This window comes from Lepisosteus platostomus, chromosome 5 (assembly GCF_059453375.1).
Source record: "Lepisosteus platostomus isolate fLepPlt1 chromosome 5, fLepPlt1.hap1, whole genome shotgun sequence".
Classification (NCBI taxonomy): domain Eukaryota; kingdom Metazoa; phylum Chordata; class Actinopteri; order Semionotiformes; family Lepisosteidae; genus Lepisosteus; species Lepisosteus platostomus.
This window is the reverse complement of record NC_142615.1, coordinates 18,783,464-18,807,974: the sequence shown is the minus strand read 5'-3', so window position 1 is coordinate 18,807,974 and position 24,511 is coordinate 18,783,464. Positions and strand designations below refer to the sequence as shown.

General features: G+C 42.9%; 1 protein-coding gene and 3 non-coding genes across 4 annotated transcripts; 1 reads left to right on the top strand and 3 right to left on the bottom strand.

Moving 5' to 3' along the window:
• Positions 1 to 12,327: 12,327 nt before the first annotated feature.
• Positions 12,328 to 12,401, bottom strand: trnan-guu (transfer RNA asparagine (anticodon GUU)). The gene has a single exon. It is a non-coding gene; the product is annotated as a tRNA-Asn (tRNA).
• Positions 12,402 to 15,042: 2,641 nt separating this feature from the next.
• trnay-gua (transfer RNA tyrosine (anticodon GUA)) lies at positions 15,043 to 15,130 on the bottom strand. The gene is given in 2 exon segments: positions 15,043 to 15,078; positions 15,094 to 15,130. It is a non-coding gene; the product is annotated as a tRNA-Tyr (tRNA).
• Positions 15,131 to 15,906: 776 nt separating this feature from the next.
• LOC148664478 (histone H4-like) lies at positions 15,907 to 16,219 on the top strand. The gene has a single exon (XM_088631498.1). It carries the CDS (start codon positions 15,908 to 15,910, stop codon positions 16,217 to 16,219), a length of 312 nt encoding a protein of 103 aa, XP_088487624.1. The 5' UTR covers position 15,907.
• A 306-nt stretch (positions 16,220 to 16,525) lies between these two features.
• LOC148664477 (U7 small nuclear RNA) lies at positions 16,526 to 16,581 on the bottom strand. Its single transcript, XR_015938946.1, has one exon. It is a non-coding gene; the product is annotated as a U7 small nuclear RNA (small nuclear RNA).
• Between the last annotated feature and the right edge of the window lie 7,930 nt (positions 16,582 to 24,511).

The following is a 24,511-nucleotide window of genomic DNA, read 5'->3' as shown; positions in this document are numbered from 1 at the left end:
TGTGCCCGTTTAAGTATTGAATATGGAATTTTACCACTGAAGGGAAATCTTAGTGCCTGAGCATAAAAAGAATAGGAGCATACTGCAACGCGTGTGAAGGCCATAAACGATATTAATTTTGGAACTTAAACATACAGTATATGGCTGGTCTCGGTACTTTAAAGAAAACATACACACCAGTATTCCATTTCTCCCTAAAAATTTTAAGCATCGAAGTCTTTAACTAACGTGATACCGGAGTCAACAAGCATACTTTTAGAATTTGATTAAAAGGGAATATAATATAGAATCGCGTATCTCAAGAAATTAATAACGATATGATTATATTCGTGTACTGCGACAGGGCTGTGTAGGGCTGTTTCGCCTCTCTCTTCATGCGACTTCCCTTGTAGCCCACTGGTCTACGTGCCCGATTACCAACTCACGGGTTGTATGTTCAAATCCAGCTGGTGCTGGACTTTTCTTTTAACAAACATTTCTTCGAAAAAATAGAATAGCAATATTATGGACAATCAATTGACTTTTATATTTCAAAATATCACAACATGATTGATTCTAAGTCATTTTTGATAACAATGAATAGTCACCTTCTTCCCTTCTGACAACAGTCCCTGCTTCTGCTTCCTGCTTCTGTTGTGTGTGTGTAATAGAGTAAATTTTTATAGAGAAATGGAGGCTGGACAGTATGCGTTACAATATAAACATTTAGATTGATTTAAATCGTGTTTTGATTTAAATCGCAAATGCATGTTTAATTATATGTGTTTTTTTAATCATAATCAGACTAATGCAACATAAATTGATACAGTATGATACAGTACAATCGTTTTTATTTTTCAAATACGTTTTAGAAAAGTGTAATCTATACCTGCCCAGACTGTACGCCTTCCTAAACCCCGCCCTGACCACTTTCACTCCTGTCCTGCTCTTCCCCGCGCACCCCAGCCGGGCACTCTTCGGCCTCTGCCCGGGACGAATGTATATTTTGATCTTTACACCCGGCGTGGCACCGAGGGAGCGTCTACATTTATAACTTAGTTTTTAAAATTAGTCAAGCAATATGAAGCATCTCCTTTTACTTTTAAGTCCCTTAAATACATTGAGCACAGCTTTCTCACCACTTAAGATTACTTTTTGATACCATCCTTACACAAAGCAGGAACTTTCCGATGACATACAGTACAAGTGGAAAGATTACAGATTTTAATCCTCTTTAATTTTGTTACGTTATACGTTTTAGGAACATTTCATCTAAACAAACACCACAAAACTATTCTCGATTGTATTTCTGAATGTTATGTTACATCTACAGTAGTTCACTGCTTTAAATACATCGAATTAAGAAAGCTAGATGTAGCACTTTAGATCTTTTTTTCTGAACCAGGGAAAATCTGATCATGTTTCTCTATAACAATAATAAAAAACATTATTTTACATATCACCTTTAAAAGTGGCATCTCAAAGCAAAAAAGTAGATGGTAAAAACAGTTAAAAGGGACCAAAGTAAATACCAGACAAACGCAAACACGTTTTTAATAGAAATGCTTTTATTCATTCAGCAGAGAGTGAGAGGGACATCCAGCAGAGAGAGACACACACACAGGTTTCCATTGACAAACGTAATTGTTTTTTTACATTCCTCTTGTCTAACAGGAATGTTTTGTTTGTGGACAGACTGTTAGACGAGAGGAAAAGAGCACCTCCTTCTACGAAGCATTTAGTTGATCCGATCACGAATTATTTTCCAGTCACACAAAGTAAGGGTTGAGAATCTCCGATTCACCATGCTACTAATGGTTTCCCGGAGATTGCAAGGCAAGGCACTTTTGCCTCTGGACCCATCGAAATTTACAGACGTGGTCCACCCCCAGTAAATTTCAAAAGTCACAAGATTTCGAAACATGAGGGCGGCGTAGCGGTCGGCTCTTGCTTTCCCGTCTATGCCGATGCACTGCAAGTACAACCCCCCCTCCATCTCCTGAGTGATGGGTAGCAGTTGGACATCTGGGAGAATTATTCGTCCCACTGGCGTCTGTGAATTCCGCTGTGCTTCCTGGGGGGAGATAGACGGGGGGGACAGCATCAACCAATTCCCATGCGGTGGTGAACGGAGAGGCCGGGATGGAGTGTCCTGAGGCGGTGTGTGCTCTGCGGGGGGCAGAGCTTCCGCCAGGCATTGCAATCTGCGCGGCGGGGAGAGGCACTTTTCGGGAGACAGCTGCTCAACTGTTTGACTGCTGGAACATACTGTCTCCTTCCTCTCCATTTTCAGGAGTGTCTCTAGCCTCCCAGTCCTCCCCAGTAATGCATCGTACTGCTCCCGCTGCTGCCGAAATGTCTCCACACAGATGCTGCTTCTACAGGTTGGCACCCTGGCCAGTGGCCGAGAGCAGAGACCCACGGCCTGTGGCAAAATAACATAATTCATGTAAGAAATAAAGTCACACAGTAGTATTCATCAGTCGCGGAACAGAGGTCAAAATAAACTTTTCTTTTTTACTGTCCTGGTGGTAGATCATTTCGCCCGTGCCGTGTTTTCTTGAAGAACAGGCTACGAAGAAATAATTATAATTGAATTTAAAATTCAAAACGGCAATAATACCTTGTAATATACGCTGTAATCACGTATTTCAGATGAAGTCTGCTGTATTTGCTTACCCTTCGCTCTTTGGAAGCTGGGGCGGCAGAAGCACCCCGTCTCTTCCCGTAAAAGGTCTTGGTCTCCATACTGTACTGTGGTCGCTGTAGTGCAGGTTCGCAGTTTTTTTTGTGATGGGAGCTCACCCAATCCCTTTGTGTATTTATGCTATATTCACATGTACGGCTAGAATGTTCATTGTCTTCCAATGAAAGGCGGGTGCCTCTTGCCGAAGTCGGGAGACATTAGAGGCTTGCCACACCCGGACTGTTAAACCAACGCATTAGCACGTCAAACCCCATTGAGGAGCCGGGCGCAATAATTGTTTTGTCCCTTGATTTACTGATCTGCATTAATCATGGAAATCGAGTTCCTGCTCTTTGCAGACGACCTGGTCCCGCTGTCGCCCACAGAACAGAGGCTGCGCCAGAACCTGGCGCTGCTGGAGCAGCACTGTCAGACCTGGGCGCCAACAGTCAATCTGGACAAGACCAGAGTTATGGTTTTCCAGAAAAAAAGCCAGAACTCAGGGAAACAGGTACAAATTCACACTTAACAACACATTAACACCTAACAACGGGAGCAGGGACGAATAAGGCCAGTACCCACTATTGTTAAACATACAGAAAAGATTATTAAAGTATTGAATATTAGTATTGGCTTTAGTATTAGCCATACAGAAAATTAAAGTGCCCCTTTTCCATTCAGCAGGTGCCTGAGCCGCTGTGTCTTATCTTCTGACAGTCACCGTTGTGAATGTCTGTAGAGTGTATCTTATTTTTAGTACTAAAATAAATACTTAGTACTTTAGTACTAAGTACTAAAATACTAGTACCGAGGGAGCGTCTGCATTTATAACTTCGTTTTTAAAATTAGTCAAGCAATATGAAGCATCTCCTTTTACTTTTAAGTCCCTTAAATACATTGACCACAGCTACTCACCACTTAAGATTGCTTTTTGATACCATCCTTACACAAAGCAGAAACTTTCCGATGACATACAGTACAAGTGGAAAGATTACAGATTTTAATCCTCTTTAATTTTGTTACGTTATACGTTTTAGGAACGTTTCATCTAAACAAACACCACAAAACTATTCTCGATTGTATTTCTGAATGTTATGTTACACCTACAGTAGTTCACTGCTTTAAATACATCGAATTAAGAAAGTTATGTGTAGGACTTTAGATCTTTTTTTCTGAAGCAAGGAAAATCTAATCATGTTTCTCTATAACAATAATAAAAAACTTTATTTTACATATCACCTTTAAAAGTGGCATCTCAAAGCAATACAGTAGATCGAAAAACAGTTAAAAGGGACCAAAGTAAATACCAGACAAACACAAACGCGTTTTTAATAAAATGCTTTTATTCATTCAGCAGAGAGTGAGAGGGACATCCAGCAGAGAGAGACACACACACCGGTTTCCATTGACAAAATTGTTTTTTTTCAATTCCTCTTGTCAAACAGGAATGTTTTGTTTGTGGACAGAGTGTTAGACCAGAGGAAAAGAGCGCCTCCTTCTACGAATGCATTTTGTTGATCCGATCACTAATTCTTTTCCAGTCGCACAAAGTAAGGGTTGTAAAGCGCGAAGTAAAGCGCTGATTCTTATGGAATGTGTTCCGCCGGGGATTCAAAAAAATTATTTGACAAAATTTGTTTTTTTTCAATTCCTCTTGTCTAACAGGAATGTTTTGTTTGTGGACAGATTGTCCACAAACGTGAGACTGTCTTTCTCAGACTTACATTCCCAAATGTCCCACGCCCCGGTCAACAATCCTAGGAAGAACACGAAACAGCCTGTTAATAAAATTTTTACAATTTTGTTCGGTCAGTTCTTCCTCCCAGAATTTATAGATTGCATCGATCAGTTCCTGCTTTGTGACGGGCTTAGCAGTTTTCCGAACGTAGTCTTTGAACGAATGCCAAACCATCTCTATCGGATTTAGATCTGGGGATTCGGCTGGAGTTTTCACACATTTCACTCCTTCTGCTCTGAGCCTCGCCCATGCTGCTGTGTGTTTCGGATCGTTGTCTTGAAAGAGACGGTGCCTTGATCCAAACTGCTCCCTGATATGTGGGGCAGCATGCTGTGGGACCACGACTTCCTCGAAGAATACACGGTCCATAATTCCTTCGAAAATAAGAAGTGGTCCCGGGCCTCTTCTAGATATACCCCGCAGACGTGAACCTTCAGTGGATGTTTGGGTTTTGGCTTGTCCACATATCTCCCCATTTTTGAAAACTGTTCCAGAGACACTGTTGTTTCGTTGGTGAAAAGTACATCCTGAAATGCCCCCCCCTGTTCAATCCATTGGAGCGCTTGCTTAAGTCTTTCCTCTTTGTTTTTTAGCCTTATCATGGGTCATGTGTTGGTTTTTCTGTATCTCCATCCAAGCCTCCTTTGTACTCTTCTTATCGATGTCGGGCTAATATTCGCACCAAGGTCAGCCCATAGCCGTCTTTGGACTTGCATCGCCGGTAGCTCATCATTTTCATCGGTCAGTTTGTTGATAGCTCGCACAATAGGACTTGAAAAAAAAGAGATCAGCAGTTAGCTTTAAAAATAATGTGCGTAGTTGTATTTACATGCAAGAAAGGTATTTTTAGAAATTTATTTACCTTTGAATCATCCTCGGTTTAGATTCTCTTTGCCTCCTCTCCCCTTTATAATGCCGTCTCACTGTGCTTTCAGAAACGAAGATGTCCATCGAAGCCAACTGCTGTACATTGTCCCGTGTTGACTTCCCGTTTCTTTTCATCTTCATTATTTGGTGTGAGAGAGTCTTCGTGATTTTGGTCATTGTCCGTCTCCTTACCAAAGCGATACAGTGGTGCAGCTTGAATTCTGTACCTATATACTGTATGGTATGGTACAGATAAAACTTACACCATACCGATGAGCTAATGCCAGGGAAAGACACTCCTATTTTATTTAAAACACAATACGCCAGGAAATGTGTCTGATGCATTAGCAAGTTAAAACAATTGGGTTCGAAAACCTGGGTGTAACACCATTTCCTTTTTCTGATCACTCGCTTTCTGGATACACATCTCACCTGTCCTGTTCTTTGTTTTCCTGGTTTGCTGATTATGCCTGCTGCGGTCCACTCCTACCCTCACACCTAAAGAATACCATTTTAAATTTCTTGGCACAGTTCATTAACCATTGTATGTGCTGTCTGTGCCCAAAATGCAATTTAAAAAAAGTCAAAAACCGCGCTCAAAATGCAATTTAGAGCTTTCTGGCAAGAGGAGACACCCAAATCAATGTAACATGCCACAGTTTGTGCATGAACAGGGTTATACTGCCTATTCCCTTTGATACCCGATTAAAAAAAAAATAAAAAATAAAAATAAATATAAAAAAAAATAAAAAATGTTTTGAATCCCTGGTGGAACCGGGCATCCATATGAATCAAGTAACAGGTTTATTCCATGCTGAAAAAAAAAGAAAAAGTTATAAATGCAGACGCTCCCTCGGTGCCGCGCCGGGTGTAAATATCAAAATATACATTCGTCCCGGGCCGAGGCCGAAGAGCACCCGGCTGGGGTGCGCGGGGAAGAGCAGGACAGGAGTGAAAGGCGAGGTTAAGGAAGGTGTACAGCCTGGGCAGGTATAGATTACACTTTTCTAAAACGTACTTGAAAAATAAAAACGATTACAACCTAATCCTTCCACGTTTGATCCCAAAATCCCAAGAGATATAAATCTAAACGAGTAGAAAGCTATGCTGAAAGTTTATTAAGATACTTAGAAGACAAAGATACTGTATCAATTTATGTTGCATTAGCCTGATTATGATAAAAAAACACATAATTAAACACACGTTTGCGATTTAAATCAAAACATGATTTAAATCAATATAAATGTGTATATTGTAACGCATACTGTCCAGCCTCCATTTCTCTATAAAAATTTACTCTATTACACACACACAATTGAAGCAGGAAGCAGAAGCAGGGACCGTTGTCAGAAGGGAAGAAGGTGACTATTCATTGTTATCAAAAATGACTTAGAATCGATCATGTTGTGATATTTTGAAATAAAAAAGTCAATTGATTGTCCATACTATCGCTATTCTATTATTTCGAAGAAATGTTTGTTAAAAGAAATGTCCAGCACCAGCTGGATTTGAACACACAACCCGTGAGTTGGTAATCGGGCACATAGACCAGTAGGCTATAAGGGAAGTCACATGAAGAGAGAGGCGAAACAGCCCTACGCAGCTCTGTCGCAGTACACGAATATAATCATATCGTTATTCAATTTTTTAGATACGCGATTCCATATTATATTAGCAGAAAAGCTTAAAACTACCACTTTTTCACACGCTATTTCACATGCTAGTTAAATACTTGGATGCTTAAAATCGTCAGGGAGAAATGGAATACCGGTTTGTATTTTTCCTTTAAAGTACCGATTCCTGGAATCTGACTGGCTGACACCCTTCTGAAGTGATTCCATAAAATCTGGTATACGGAAAAGAAAGCGTTGATACATACAAGTATCTTTTAATACAGTCTTTGCTGTGCTCTTGAGGATCCTTGTGATATTTTGAGCTCTAGTTGAATGATAAGTGTCGCATTTTAAATCATTTTCGTAGTTAGAAATTATGAAACGCCATGTTAAAAGCAAGGGAGTTTTTAAGCCCGTTGAAGTAAAACAAAATGCCTGACAAAGTATGGCTTGGACAGATTCCAAGTGCTTGTACAAATGTGCTAAAGAAATTATGCTTTGAGTATACAGCTTGTCCAAAGTCATTCATTATTAATATTATTAGTAATATCTTCGGTAAAGGCTTTGATGCATATATATTTCTGATAAAGGTAGGTTGTGTACTTTTGTCCAACTGAGCAATCTTGCTTTCATAAAATAGACCAACATTTTAATGACTGATGATTAATATGCTGTAATACACAGTTTAAAATTAAAAGCTCAAATGCTGTACATGAGAGGAAAATGCTCCCCCTGGCGGTTTTACAAGGTGACGCCGGATAGTTTCCGGCAATGACGTCAAATGACGCGATTAACCGCGTGATACTGCGTGACACCGCGACACGCCCACCGGGGTATGCCGCGAAATACCCCACCCATTTTGAATGGCTGCATCTGTACTCTTCTCTTTACCGCACGTATGGAGTTTGCGTGAGTGATGAGTAACGAGCTCGATCAGACCCAATCTACTGCTTTCATCCAAAACAGCCCTTTATTTGGCTTTAAACTCCACCTGTTACCCCTCACACTCAATGTTTTAGAAAAAGGGTTTTAATTTAAGCTTTGCCCAGCAGTGTTTGAGCAGAGAGAAGAAATAGAAGCGCCATTCGCGCCAGTTTAGCATAGTAACCACTAACTCCAATAATCCACTAATAATAATAATTATTATTATAAAAGCGAAAGAATCCCAGCTTCTGCATAAAAAAAACACAAAATTTAAATTTTAAAGTTTTTATTGATACACAAGCGATAACAACTTACACTATTAAGTTCTACATAAAATTAAATAAGATACAAAAGCAAAGAATAAAAACACTAGACAATTTTTGTGCAAGGCAAGAGGCATCACAAAAAAAGTTCCCAACATGACCTGCTAAAACATGACTTGTGATCCATCACCATTTGATTGCAACAAGCTTGGACCATAATGTAAACTTCCAGACCCTATCAGTCTCTTTCTCCCCAAATCTTCTCCGGTGGATCAAAATGTAGTCTCTCAAATAAGACAGCCTTCTGTATCACTGACAGAGGTGGAGTTTTTTCCATTCTATATACCAATGTAGTTCTAGTCTTCCATAAAGCTTCCCTTAGGCAACAGATGACCTGCCAGGCTTTTCTTTCTTCCGATTTCGATAGCTTCTCAAGTCCATATCCATAGAGCACTACCTGGGGGTCACTTATACCGCAAGCCAGAAAGCACCTTATCCAGCTGTTAGCCAATGTCCACACCTCTTTTGCGATGCCACAGTCCCACAGGACGTGCCGGATGGATTCTTCTTGTCCGCATCCTTCCACTGGACACCTTGATGTCTTCCCCATGCCTCTCGAATACATCACAGCCCTCGTTGGTAAAACTTCATGTGCAATCAACCAGCACATGTCTCTGTGTCTGTTCAACAAAACTGTGTGGCCAACCCTTTTCCAAACATGGCTGGGATCCCCAGCCACAAGGCCACGAATATGACATACTGCACCTCTACCCTGCACAACAAGTTCCAACCTTCTTGCACTTGTCAACACATCCAGGGCCTCATTTTCCAAATTCCATTCCCTTAAAAATTTCTTTATGATAAAATATGAATATGGGAGGTTAAAAGCAACAGGTGCTGTTAAAGGGACCTCTAAAACTTTCAATGTCCTTAAATAAAAACCACACAAAAAGCGAGACGTAAAGGATACTTTCCCCCTGTTCCCTACCGCTAAAGACAAATGTAATGATACATATTTGTACATTAGGAAAGTGAACAGTTCAGGCATTCCTTTTCCACCCATTTCCACCTTTTTTTCTACAACCACCCTCTTTACTCTCTCCCATTTTGACCTCCAGAATTGTGATTCCCACATTTTCCTCTTCACTCCAGTTTCCATATTGCATCAGCACACATTTATTTTTATTCAGCTTGGCCCCTGATGCGCCGCAAAACTGGGTTGTCACCTCCAAGCTATTTCTGACTCCCTTATAATCTGTACAAAAAACATTTACATCGTCCATGTATAGTACAGTTCTCACCTCTTGGGCCCCACTCCCAGGGATTTTAATGCCTTCAATCCCATTCTCCATTCTTAAGGCTTGTGCCAGTGGTTCTATGCAGCAAACAAAAAGGAGTGGGGATAACGGACAGCCTTGGCGAACACCGCAATTCACATCAACCACATTTGACATGCTTCCATTAATCATTATTCTACTTCCTATACCCTTATATAATAACCTTACCCAAGTGAGGAACCTGGTTGAAAGCCCCATCTTTGGTAGTACTCTAAACATATACTCATGAGAGATACGATCGTAAGCTTTCTCAAAATCCAAGTTTAAGACCGCTAATCCAATATTCCTCTCTCTCGCATAACCTATGGTATCTCTAATCAGTATTAGGCTGTCCGTGATCCTCCTCCCTGCCACACCACAAGCTTGATCTGGATGAATGACTTCACTCAGGACAGATTTTAATCGAAGCGTTAAACACTTGGAAAGCAGTTTAAGATCACAATTCAATAAAGTTATCGGTCGCCAATTTGCCAGGTCTGTGCGATCATTCTATTTGAATAGTAAGATCACAACTCCCGTCTTAAAGCTGTCCGGCAGTTCTTCTAAAAACTCAAATTCTTTAAAAATGGTTAAAAGATCCAATGCTAAATTATCCCAAAAGGCCCTGTAAAACTCAATGGGTAGACCATCCAACCCTGGAGTTTTACCCGTTTTGAAGGTCTTCAAACTTTCCATTAACTCTTCTACAGAAAGGCCTTTTGATAACACGGTATCATCTTTTACACTCTTTGGAATGACTTGCACAAATGTTTCTAAAAAAATCCTTAGACACTTCTTTCTTTCCAAACAACTCCCCATAGAAATCCTCAGCTACAGTCAACATGTCTTCCATACAAGTTTGCAAAACCCCCTCTCGTCCCTTCAATGCTGACATTAGTCCCCTCCCTGCAACCCTTTTCTTGAAAAAGAATCTCTTTCACTTTGCTTTGAAACATGATTTTTTTAATCTTTTCTCTAGAGAGATTTAAAAGCTCATTCTTTAATTCTTTGATTTCCTCACTGAAGTCCCACCCCTCTTCTAATAACTTAACATACCTCTGCATTCTCTTTTGGAATCCGTTTTCAACCCTTCGTATCCTAGCCTGTTTTCTCCTCCCCATCTCTATGAAGAATGCTTTTGTACGCTCCTTCACCTCCTCCCACCACTGTGCTCTTGTGCCAAACAGGTCATACAAAGACTGCCATTCCTTATATCTTTCCCTGAACCTGCTCCTCACTTCCTCATCCTCCAGAAGTGAAATATTCAGCTTCCACACACCCTTCCCCACAGTAACAACCGTTGGAATAGCAAGTGTACATGACAGTAAACAATGGTCAGAGAAAAAAACAGGGGTTAAGCCTGCAGTTGTGCAAGTAAAATCACGTATCAAAACAAAATCTATGCGTGAGGCTTGGGTCCCATTAGACTTGTGCCATGTGAAACCTGCCATCCCCTGACTATGAAGTTTGAGGGCATCTTTCAGTTTAAAATCTTTACATACCGTTAACATACCGTTTGCAATAATATTGATGATTTATCAAATTGGACCTGTCTCTCACCCCTCATTCTGCCTTCTCTTTCTAAAAGAGAATTTAAATCCCCAGCTAAAACCAGTGGTTCCCATCCCAATAAATATTCTCTCAATTCCTGGTGTGAGACACAAAGGTGTGAGACACAATGTAACAAATTATGAAAATCATGAAGTATAAGAAAATTATTTTTAATATGACCCTCTGAACATGGCATGTGAGGATTTATAGTCAACAAAATAGCACCCCTTCTGCTGAATTACTTTTTCCCTCCTTCCTCGTTACCAAAACATCTTAGTATTCCGACACTAAGGTAAGAGAGACAAAATCACTCATCACGAACATTTGTAATTACAAAACTTCACTGTTGCATTTCTGTGTTGTGACATGCTGAACATGGCATGTTAAAGTATATAGAAAACCTAGATCAGAGCAGGTTAAATGTAATTCATAGTGATTTATATTTTTTTAATTCTTTCTAAATGAAAAAATATGTTTTTCAGTGAATATGACACTTCAGTATTACATAAAATATGCTTCAATGCCAAAATAAATAATAATGGAAAAAATACCCACAGTGGACATTCATAGTGCGATTATAGGAATGTTATATATCAGGTGAGTAGCTGTGTCAGCATGCGTAGGCTGCAAAGGAAAAATTAAAGGATTATTACATGCTGAAAAGAGAAGAAAGGAAACAACGTGTTGGCCGTGGAGCCTTCTTCAGGTGTGAGCAAGACAGGGCAGTAAGAAAAGATAATTTTCTTTTTATCTTTGCTTACTGCAGTTTATCTTTGATGACAACATCAAAGACATTAGGAAGTTTTATGGCTAACAGCTCCACATCAACTTCCTTTTATAACTAACCTCATCAGATCCCTCAACTCCCAACTCTTCCAATTTCTCACTTCAGAGAAAGATAAAAAACTCAATTATCCTCTTCAGAGAAAAACCACCAACACCCCTACCACCTCCACCAATCCTAACCTCGTTTTTACTATACCCTTTGACCTTTCCCTTTCAAGCCTTTGCATCCTCAGCTAACATATTTTAAAATTACAATAGACTGTATAGTATTTATGTTTAAAATTAAGGTAAATATGTCAAAATATCAAAATCCAACTGCACGGTGCTATTGTAAGAATGCTTGTCAAGTTCTCAAACAAACCTGCATTGTATTTTTAAAATATTTCAGCAGAGGATTCAACTGGAGTATAAATGAAGATTCGACGATAATTTCTTTTGACTGAATATGGTTTTCTGGGGAGTTGCAATGTTGGGCATTATTGGACATTTCCAGGTGACCCTGACACGTGTTAAACACTCGCATTTCCTGCAAATATTAAAATGGTTATGGTTTCGCTGAGAAATCCAATGGACTGAAGACAACGTTTACATCGCAAGAGAACCCCGTCCCTGGGTGGACTCGAACCACCAACCTTTCGGTTAACAGCCGAACGCGCTAACCGATTGCGCCACAGAGACTGATTGGTAAGGTCATTTCTCGAATCACAAGTTTTCGGTTAAAAAAAAAAATCTCTTCCCGTTTATTTTGCCAGCCTGTAATATTTCTTCTGCACTGATAACCAATAATTGAATTTCATTTTTCGCAAGCTGTGTGAATTTCATCAAAAACAAGTTTTCCAGAAAGGAAATGAACACATGCAATTAACGAAATCAAGCCCTTTGTGATTGCCCGAAATGATACGTTCTGTACTACAAGATAGGAAGAAAGACACGGCTGGGATTTGAATCTCGGTTCTTTTGTTTAATAGAGAAGCGCTTTAACCAACTAGGCTACGGTGACAGGACGACCTTCACCTTTTACAGCCGCTTGGACACACCGCTACTGACATCTGCGTTCAGTAAGCGCTGAACCTGCGCTCAGAGCAAATTCCCTCTTTTACATAGCAGCCCCGACACTGAGAAACGAAGAGAACTGACTTTTATCTGCCATTTTCATGTCCAATGCGTTTGACATCTCCCAAGGGCGACAGAGTTCTTTTGCGACACTATTTCTTCTTCTTTTTTATTTCTGTACGCTTTGATAAAAAACGAGAAATCGTGCAACGGAAAAATGTCTTTTTTTTCATAGAGAAAACATAATCACAAATGCGACCTACCTGTGCTGCTGTTTCTGGTTAATAATTATTATTGCGAGGAAAAAAAAAACAGCTCCTTGCATTAAGAGCAAGAGCAACCAACGCGCTCTCTTGTTGAATTGGGTTTTTTCCGTGGTGCTCTTCCTCAGATGCGAAGTTATTTGGCGAGCAAGGACCTCTGAGAAGGAGCCTGAATCCGTCAAGAACTCTGAAATTCTAATATCGCACTACCGTCTTGTGTACAGAGATCTGCTTCTTCCTTTTTGAGTGTTTTGGTGTTTAAGAGCACACTTCCTACCTCGAATGTTAGTTTCAGGAGATGTGTTACCAGATCACAGATCATCTTGAGAAGATTTGGGGATGCACTGGCTCAGTTATTTAAAGGAACCTATACCTCCAACGCACTTCTGAGAAGCACCTGCACATTTTCGCAATCCTCTCTCTTACCTACAAAGTTATGAAGACACAGACGACCAACAAAAACTAATTTGATTCACTCAATTATTTGTCCATCTCTAAAGCCTGTGTGTATTGACAAGGCAATTCAAAAGCACATATTAAATAAGAACACGATCCTTCTTGTTACCATTCATGTGGTTGGAGCGTTGTTTCGCCCTTTAACATTCTTCTACAATATTTACAAAAGGGCTTTATCACTGGAGTTGTGTGCATCAGTCCATGAACATCAACTGTACTGCTGTACAATGTACAATGACGGGGACGCTAAACTGTAAACAGGTGCCGTCCTTCGGCTGAGACGTAAAACCGAGGTCCTGACTCTCTGTGATCATTCAGGAGAATGGTGGTGGTGGAGGGGAGTCCCCATTACCTGTAAAGCGCATTGAGTGGAGTATCCAGAACAATGCTATATAAGTGTAAGCAATAATGATTATTATTATTATGTAAAATGCAATAAAAAATAAAACAAAATATCAAACTTTGATTCAAAATAGATTAATATAAAACTGATAAAGCTAATGCTTTTTTCAGGGCAATATCTACTTTTTTTTTAAAAAAGCGAAGTCTGTCGCGACTGAAAGTTAGAGAAGGTATACCAGCGGGTGCCTTCATATCATGAGCGTCAGTCTCGCCCGTAGCTGCGAGAAGGTTAAAAGCGCACAAGTGATTTGTCTTTCGTCAAAGTAACTGCCGGAGCAGTAAGATGCAGAGCACAATCCAGCAGCTGTAGACGATGTTCTGGGAAGAGCTAATTCTGTTTTCAGCACAGGGAGTGAGAATGAGCTCAGTCCGGCTCCCAGCACAATCCATCCTGGTTTGGTTACAGTGAGTCTGAGGCTCTTTGGATCGTAACGTAAAAAAAAAACAATTGCTCACATCGTGTGACTTCCACGACAGGAAGGAAAGATATCACTTAAAAAAATCAGAACTGAAGATTTGGATCCGGGGCCTCATACTTATAAAATTATTAAAATAATAATTATCAAAATATCAGATTGTGTTTCTGCAAAATTTCGTGCACAGTACGCCATTTTTATCTAAAACAATCACAACGAGGGCTTTACACGCAATCTGGGGTATTTTCCCCTTTTATATTTTTGCCACTTTATATCGAACCTGTTATACTCCCAGAAGTGCACAGTAGCTTGTACTTAATAAAAATGTACAATTCACCGCTGGTATAAACAGATGTGTGCCGTGTTTGCCTTTGCAAGCATTTGTTTAAAAAATAAGTTCACAATACGATAAAAACACAGAAAGCACAAACTTTATAATACAACGATACAAAATCAATACCAAATCATTATGCCAATTAAGTAACTATCCTTTGAAAACAGAGAACACCTTTATATCTACAAAAAACTTGACATTTGTATGTATTTTTGAATTACAAAGCAGACAGTGTAGTCCCTTAATTCAAAGATCAGATCTTGGCCAAAAAAATTGAATTGGGCTGAATTCGGAACAGGAGCCTTTGCTTAGTCGATTATTGAGCTTTTGATCAATGTCTGAATAAAAAAGATTCGCTTTTTTAACTCTTTGATTAAATTACATGAAAAGCACCTTCCTTCGAGCCGGAATCGAACCAGCGACCTAAGGATTCCCTGTTGACCCCACTACAGTCCTCCGCTCTACCAACTGAGCTATCGAAGGGATGCTGTGGCATTGCTCTCTGGCACATACTGCCCAATGAAGTAAAATGTGAAATGGGTGATTTAAATCCCACTTCGACATCAAGTTTCCAACTCGTTTCCTTAGTCTCGTTTCCGAGTTCCTTAACTCGTTCCTAATTTACCTTGAATTTAAGCCACGAACCAGGATTCTACAGTATAAACTTCCAGGGATATTACAAAATGTTTGATGGGGCATCAATCATTCCAGGTGGAAATTGATTCCTTTTTTTTCTCGAGGGATCATATTAAACATTTCATTAGTATCGAGAGGAGGATCACCAGTAGACACAAAACAAACAGTTTCTTTCTGTCTTTATTAGAAAGTAGCGTTTGTGCTACATTAATAATATTTTCGTGGAAATAAAGAAGTTGTAAATTTTAAAAATTTATATTTGAATCGAAATGTGGTTTTGAGTTAAATATTAGCGTGTTCATGTAATTAGTTTGTGTTTGTCATTACTATATATATTGCCATGTTACTAGAATTTGTAACTGAAGTTTACTAGTTGTGTTTTTTATGATGATTAGATATTTGAATACTATATTGTATATAATGTATAATTTGAACTACATATTGTTCAGGTGTGAATAATTGTATATTTTAAGAATACGTTTCTAAAACAAATCATTGGCTTTATTTACTAGTTTCTACACCTATAAAAATCTTTCTTTGATGTATAATAGACATCAAAGAAAGATGTCTATTATACATCAAAGATGAGCAGTGTGTGTCGTGTTCACAGCTGATAACTAGAAGATGTCTGGAAGAGGCAAAGGCGGAAAGGGACTCGGGAAAGGAGGCGCTAAGCGTCACCGTAAGGTTCTCCGTGACAACATCCAGGGAATCACCAAGCCCGCCATCCGCCGCCTGGCTCGCCGTGGGGGAGTGAAGCGGATCTCCGGGCTGATCTACGAGGAGACCCGCGGGGTGCTGAAGGTGTTCCTGGAGAACGTCATCCGCGACGCCGTCACCTACAACGAGCATGCCAAGAGGAAGACCGTCACCGCCATGGACGTGGTGTACTTGCTGAAGCGCCATGGCCGCACCCTGTACGGCTTCGGAGGCTAAACAGGAGCGGAGCTTCACTACTGGACCCCGACGTATAAACCCAAGTGACCCAGTGACATTTGTCACTGCTGAGGTTGCTTTATGGGTCTATTTTCTATAGCGTGCTGATCAATTGGAAATCAAATTGCAAAAAAGACCCGTTCCCACACCTAAGGTCAAATATTAGGAATCAAAACTGCTAGAGTGTATGGAAGCACACAGCTTTATCAAGATTTCCAAGTGCAAGATCTTTTTATTCATAAAAGACCCTATTTATGTTGTATGAGAAATATTAATATTAATACAGAATCTTTTTTCACCAAATAAATGGGCTTCCTGACTTCAGAAAGCCTTCTAGACAAATACTAAAAGAGCAAAAATTCAATTTGGTAAATGAAATGAAAACACATACCCTACCAAACCTTGAGTACAGGCCATTCAGGATGATAATACAAAACCATTTATAATTCAACAAATAAAACCTGTCAACTGGTAATCACCACTTATCATAAAAAAATAAGTAGCAATACACAGTAGGGGACTCTTGGGTGCAAGTTAAATCCATGCAAGAAGGGGGTTTAGTGTTATATTTCCAAATCAGATATGCAAATGAGAGATCTGCCCCAGCCACTCCCAAAGCTCCCTTGGTCTGGAATGGAGCTGCTCCCCTCTTCTAGTTATTCACACTGGAGTTAGGTTACATATTAGCACATTTCATCTAACAGTTGCTGCAGAAACAAAAACGTAAACAAATGACCTGGAATGTGACCACACCTATTAGAATGTAGTTCAACAGATAACTTGTAAACCTTGTCATAAGATTTTTTTTGTTCTACAAAATATACTTTATTCCGCAAAAAAAAAAACATCTCAAAAGGAACATCTCACACATATTAGCACTCCATGTAATAAAAAACAACGGCGGAACGGAGATTGATTGTTCGTTATCAATCTTTGCAAGTGGGGGCGGATTTGCACAATTAAGAGAGTCCCTCCAAACCTACCACTTGCTATTGTCCTTTAATCCCTGTATAGGGCCCAAAGTCCTTTCCAGCGCTCCCTCGCCGTGGGGTAACCCCATTTGGTGACGTGGTGCTTCGTCTTCCTCCTGAGGTCCGCCAGGATCCTCTCCTCCAGCTCCCTCGCCCCCCACTTTATGTTGTGCCGGATGAGAGTGTTCCTCGCCTTCCACAGTCCTTGTTTTGTGAGGGACAGCAGCAGCCCCCGCAGGTCCTGTGTCCCCTTGTCCAGTCCGGTGGGTGCCAGCCCCCAGCAGAATGTACTGGTAACTGAGCACTGCATCCGTTCCCAGGAGTTGCATAATGTTGTCCATTCTGCCCCACACCGCCTTGGCGAAGAGGCAGCTCCAGAACACGTGCTCCTGAGTCTCCTCGACAAAACACGCGTACCGGGGGCAATGCGGATTCCTGGAGATCGAGTGTCTGTAGAGGACCTTTCTGGTAGCCAGTCTCTTGTGTACAGCCATCCAGTTGAGGTCCTTCAGTTGGTTTCCAAGTTCTTTGGGCTGCGTCCTTTCCCAGACTTGTCTTTGTACAAGTCTCTGTGGTTGGTGCAGAGCTCTGGCTGTCTCGTGGCCTCGTACCTCCTGCTCCACTTGACAGCGCGGATGTAGAACTCCGGTCGCCTTCTGCCTTGGGCCCAGTGTTTGACCACTGGACCAAGTGCCTCATTGGGACGGAGAGCCACAGCCTGACAAAGTACTCGTACTTGTGGCCGATGGGCTCCCGCTGCGCCCGACAGAAGTTGCAGAAAAAGATGCAGTCGAGTTTCAGGGGGAAATGTGGGACATCTCGACCCCCTTTCTCGATCGGCTGACACATCCGGTTTCTCGTGATGTACTCGTACTTGCCGCCCCAGACGAAGCCAAAGATCATCCCTTGCAGCTCTCGTCTGAGTCTGGCCAGCAGCGGGTACACCGCAGACCCAGCATCGCATTCACCTTGGCGATCCTCTCGGTCCGGTTGATGGTCTCGTTGTCCTAGCTCTTGAAGGAAACCCCCAGTATTTTGAGAGGCTCCGTGCAGAGCTCGAGACCCTCTGGCTCCGTCGTCCTGTGCTTTCAGGGCCCGGAGAACTTCAGTTTGCTCTTTCGGCGGTTGAGCTTCGACCCCAAGGCTCTGGAGTATTGCTCCATGACCTGCAGGGCTCTTCTTAGCCCCCTGTCCGACCTCAGGAACAGCATCGTGTCGTCAGCGTGCTGGGAGATCTTCAGGGCTTCCCCCGCACCTCCCGGTATCTCCAGGCGGTTGATGACAGGGTCCCGTCTCACCGCCTCTGCTAGGGGCTCTGTGAAAAGAACATAGAGAAGGGGTGAAAGGGAGCAGCCTTGTCATACTCCGGATTCCTGGGGAATGAAATCCCCCAGGTTTCCTTTCACGTTGACTCTGCTGCCTATGTCAGAGTACAGTATATTAATCCAGTGGCTGAAACTCTCTCCGAAACCGAAGCGTTCCAGCACCCTAAACAGATAGCTATGGTTCACTCTGTCGAAGGCTTTCTCCTGGTCCAGTCATGGGCATATTCCGGTCCTCGCCCCAGGCGCTGGTGTCTCTGGTCAGCTGGAGGTTCCAGCTGACGGATCGCCCTTCCACCCACACGTCTGGTTGCTGTGGATGATGTGGGGAAGGGCGGTTCTCAGTCTGGCGGTCAGAAGCTTGGACGGGATCTTTACGTCCATGCAGAGCATTGTGATCGGCCTCCAGTTTTTGAGGTCGTCGGCATCTCCTCCCTTAAAGAGCTGGGAGATGATGCCCTTCCTCATGGTGTTTCCGAGTTTCCCCCGCGGAAGATCTCCTGCACCACTTCCACCAGATCTGCCGCCAGGGTGTCCCAGAAGCATGTGTAGAATTCCTTGGGGAGTCCATCCGGTCCCGGCACCTTGCCATTCTCCATGGACAAGAGCGCAGCCTTCAGCTCCTCGGCCGTGATTGGACCCTCCAAGTCCTCCCTCACCTCCTCTGGTACTCGTGCCTTCAGCCCCTCCAGAAAAGCATCACCTGCCTTCACCTCTGTCTGCTTTTCTGAAAAGAGCTCCTTGTAGAAAGTGGTGGTCGCTTCTACCTTGTCACTCTCGTCCAGCACTTCCTCTCCATCTCCCCGTCTCAGGCTGTAGATCACCCTCTTTTTCTGGGCTTCTCGGACCTGATTGAAGAAATAAGAGGAATAGGTTTTATTATTTTCATAATGCTCCCTTTGTGCCTTGACCAGGAAAGCCTTGGCTTTCTTGGTGTGCAGCTTGCGGATCCTTTCCTTCAGGTCCCATGCCCAGGCTGAATTGAAGGCTCCTCCCCTGTTAGCCAAGCTGTACTCCTCCTCTAGTTGTTTCGGGAGTTGCGCAGCTTCCTTCCTCTCCCTGGCCACCTTCCGTCTGCAGTACGTCTGCGCCAGCGTTCGGGTCCTGTCCTTCATGAACTCCCACCATTCCACCACGGAGCTGTAGCCATCCTTCATGTCGACCCAGCTTGCGTAGTCTTTACTGAACAGTGCCCTGAAGTCGTCTTCCTCCAATATCTCCCGGTTCAGCTTCCAATACCGACGACCGAATGCCGGCAGGTTGGTGTTAGCCACCACTGTCACGCACTCATGGTCGGAATACCACTCCGGGGACACCGTCGCCGACTCCAGGGAGCAGGTAGTGTGCAGAAAGATGTAGTCCAAGGCGGCTGCACACTCCCCGGGAGTTTTTCCCGTCGTTAGGGCGGCACCGTCTGAAACCGTCTACCAGGGAGAACTGCTTGAGTAGCGACTCCAGCTCTGCTGAGCTAGCGTCGCTCCCCTTCTCCCGGTCGACGTTGAAGTCCCCGCCAAGCACCACCTGTCTGTTGGTGGTGCAGCAGCTGGCCAGGTCAGCAAACACTTCCTTCCGGAGAGAGGGTTCCATCGGAGCATAGACGTTAATTGCTCTCAATTTCTGCCCCCTCCAGTCGATGTCTACGACCAGGATCCGGCCCTGCACCACCGAGAAGGAGGAAACCAGCGTCATCTCTGGGTTTCCGAGGAGGATTCCCACTCCGGAAGAATGGACCCCTCCTACGCTCCAGCATGATTCTCCCTTCGTCCATTCCCTGCTGAATGTCAGCTTGTCGCTTTCATCCTTCAGGTGGACCTCCTGTAAGAAACAAACTGAGAAAGACTTTGAGGCCAGATCATGAAAGACTCCCCGTCTTTTCACCGGGTCTCTTAGCCCTCTCACGTTAGTTGTTAGAAAGATAAGTTTCACAGTCATGATTAAACAAGTGAAAGTTGAACCTCCTCTCTTTGTGCTTACAGTGGGGAAAACTTGGGATTCTACATCTGGGCACTGTTTAGCCTAGATGTAACTCCTCTTGTTTGGGTCCTGGGGGGAATATGCTGGGCTCCCTCCAGGTCTCGCTGGGGACTGAAAGGTAAACATGCTGGACAGGTCCAGCCCTACCATCAGTCCCGGCTCCAGGGCGGCTTCAAAGTAATCCTCGTCTTCCTTGAGGATACTCTCCACCACCATTTCGGGAAGGCTTTTTTCTTCCCTTTCTCCAGGAGTTTCGGGGACCTCCAGTTGCTCCTGGGCCTTGGGGGAGGGGGTTCCGACTTCCTGGGCTGCCTCTTCCTGTTGTTCCTGGGCCTCAGGGGAGGGGGTTCCGACTTCCTGGGCTGCCTCTTCCTGTTGTCCCTGGGCCTCGGGGGAGGGGGTAACCTCTTCCTGGGCTGCCTCTTCCTGTTGTCCCTGGGCCTCGGGGGAGGGGGTAACCTCTTCCTGGGCTGCCTCCTCCTGTTGTCCGTGGGCCCTGGGGGGGGAGGGTTTCCATTTCCTGGGCTGCCTCCTCCGGTTGTTCCTGGGCCTCGGGGGAAGAAAGTTCCGTTTCCTCTAGGAGGAGGAAACAGTTCTCCCTTACCACTCTTTTCTTTTGTCCTTCCGAAGGTGGATCCTCTTTCCCTTCTTGCTGGGAGTTATCCAGGGCCCTTCCTCCGGTCAGCCATTTTGTCCGTTGTCCTGGCGGCCATCTTGAGGCACTGGTGCGGCTGGGGGTGTGGCCTTGGCAGTTTCGGTTCTCTGCGGGGGAGGTGCAGGTTCTTTGTTCTCACCTCTCTCCCTTTGTCTTGAGACCGGTTTCTGCCGGTCGGCTTCCACCACCTGCGCAAAGGAAGGTTTGCTTACCTTGCATTAGTGAAGGAGGTGTCCCTCGGCGCCGCATCCATCGCACTTTTTGGCTGCCTGGCAGGTTTTTGCCAGGTGCCCCTCTTTGTTACAGTTGTGACATCTGACGATGTCACACGTGTTCTCTTTGTGGCTGGACTGTCTGCACTTCTTGCAGAAATCCGGCATCCTGGGGTAGTAAAGCTACCCCCTGTCGGCTCCGATGTTGAAGTGGGCCGGGGGGTGCTGGAAACCGTCTACGCCCTCTAGGTCCTCTTTCAGGAGGACTCGGTACAGGTGTTTGCTGTACCAGACGCCACAACTGTCCCTGATCTCCGTCGGTTTGTCCACCACAGTTACATACCTCCCTAGGTACGCTGTTACCAGTTCCATTGGTACGTAGGGGTTGTATGTGAGGACTGTGATGGTCCTCTGGTTTGTCTTCCTCATAGGCTCCGGCCTGAAATCAGAGAAACCGGGGTGCTTACCTTTTTCATTTGATCATTTTCGTTGCCTTTTCATATGAGGCGTCCGTGGCCATGTAGGCCTCCATGTATCTCTCTGCCTTGTTGTCTTGCAGGCAGTAGAGATCTCCGGCCACCAACTGCAGGATCCCTCTTAGGAAGGTAATGAAAAAGGATTTCGCAGTTAGCATCGTCTCTGTTTTCTTGGTCCAGTGGAACCGGATCAGTGTCTTCTTGTCTGCCATCTGGAAAGGAGAAAAAAGAAAAAAGGAGAGAAAGAGAGAGAGCAAGGTCCTGTGGAGAGGAGGGTTTAGCTGCTAAAGGAGCAGTGAGGGAGCCCTGGCCTTTGTCCTTGTGGGCAAAGCCCAGCTAGGTGCAGGCGCAGGAGGAGAGAGAGAGAGGGAGAACATTGCTGCCGGATCCCTCCCAGCTCAGCTGCTGCTTGGCCTTAACCCCCTAGGCTCAAGCTAGGGCGATACCAGCTCAAGCGCTCTTCAGGATCTTCGATCGCCTTCTAGAACTTTGGAAAGACAAGAACTGCGGGCATGCCACTTGAACTTGATCTTAGCCAAAAGGCCAATAAAATTGGATTCCAGCTCACTGGCCCTGCAAAACTTAGTTCAAGACTTTAAACTCTCAGACACATATATATGTATATATCCCACAACAGCAGGATATACATGGTCAGGGAGGAATAGCAGCTCCAGAATTGACTATTGCTTTGTCTCAGAGAGAGAGTGAAAGTTGTTGGGGTCACTCTTCAGCCTGTCTTCTTCTCAGATCATCAGGCTTTAGGTACGCTGGGCAAACGTTCCGAGGTCAAATTCTTCCAGCACGGGGTACCTTTAAAGCGGAGACGACGGCACCGAAATTTTTTGGCGCGCCTTCTCTTTAAAGCCCTGGCCAAATATGAAGACAGTACGTACAGTTATAATTCAAACGGAATTAAAAACTACACATCCCAGTAACCATGGTGGTGCTTGTGATCATTGCGTTTAACCAACGAAACAGGGCGAAAAATCAGTCACATGACTTTGGGGCAGAGTTTCGAAAGCTTAACCTATCAGCAACAAAGCGAAATTTACACGATAGGCTACCTCAAACTGTCAGTTACACGACTGCGTATGTAGCTTAAGCCACTCCTATTTGGCATTTTAGTTATGGAGGCGAGAAGACGCCCCCCCCCCCCTCTTTGGGTGCCTGATTTGCCGCCATCTTTAACCGCTTCGTGTCCAAATCGCAGTAGCTACGCATACGAAATAACGTTCATCCCAGCTACAAAACATATATATTTTTGTGGTAAGAGGGAGCAAAACATCAGTATTTACTGCTTTTAATTAGTGTACGATTTATAGTTGAAATCTGAGCCTAAATATAAAGTTAAAATCTCGACAAAGCAATGTAGGAAATACAGAGAAAATAAATCCTTTCTGACATCTAAAATCAGTTTCGATCAAGGTCTCTAAAACGAACAAGAAAAAGAGGATTTTCGGAGGGCAATTACGCTGTATTTATAGAGAATAAGTGATTTATGATCAATCTAATTTCTTGTTCGTTTAAAACAGTGAAATGTCAGCTGCAAAAGATCGCACCAGAAACAGCACTCTCTCTGCCTGTCATAGACGTTCAGGAAAGGCTGAATGAAGTCATGGTGATCAATAATAACAGTTGTAGGACAAGAAACAAAAGATAGTGAAAACTTAAGATTTTTAAGGCTAAAACTCAAATTCATTCTACAAATTAAGGCAAATGAAAATTCAGGACGTGAAAGTGCTAGAGGTGTAAAAAAATACAAAAATGCACATGAGCAAAACGTTTTAGAAATGGAGCAAACAGAATAAAAGCCATGCCTATAGTGCAGAAGAGGGATGCAGGAACACTTGCTTAGATATACAGAAAAATCACAAAAAGGTGTATGTTACAAAAGAACATGTAAACATGTACATCAATTTCCCTTCGCGATCAATAGTCTTATCTATAAACATGAAACAGAGTGAGGAATCAGAAATTAGCATGCATAAAAAACAGCAATTCTGTCAGTGAGCCCTAAATAATTTAATAGCAACTATGGTTTCATGGAGGGCTTCTCAGATAGTTGGGCATTTAGGTAAACTGCCAGGTGAAAGGACTTGTAAACATATTTTGTTAAAGCAAGTCAGTTTTTTCCGCAACACATAAAAGACATTTTTCCAAGAAAGTTTAGCCTTTGTCACTAATGAAACCACTAAATAAAGACATAAATATAGAAATCTTAAGATTCGTTTTATTTAATGTTGGTAGCAGGATGAACTGTCAGGTTGAGCTAAGTGTATATTTTGTCGCAGAGTTGCTATAAGATGTTAACAGTGAAAAGGGTATTTAGAATTGAGTTATTTCAAGATGAAAATTTTCAGAATAATTGCAAATCTAGCAGGATAGAGAAAGCACAGAAAACTGGCAGTTAGATTGATCAGATTAGTATGAAAAGTCATTTAGCAAAGGGAATGAGAAGAGTGACAAACTAGTATACTTTAGATCTTTTTTTCTGAACCAGGGAAAATCTGATCATGCTTCCCTATAACAATAATAAAAAAACTTTATTTTATATATTACCATTAAAAGTGGCATCTCAAAGCAATACAGTAGATGTAAAAACAGATAAAAGGACCTCAGAGTAAATACATATAAGAAAGACAAGCAGTTAGAGGTGCTACCAAAATTAGAAAATGAAGCAGA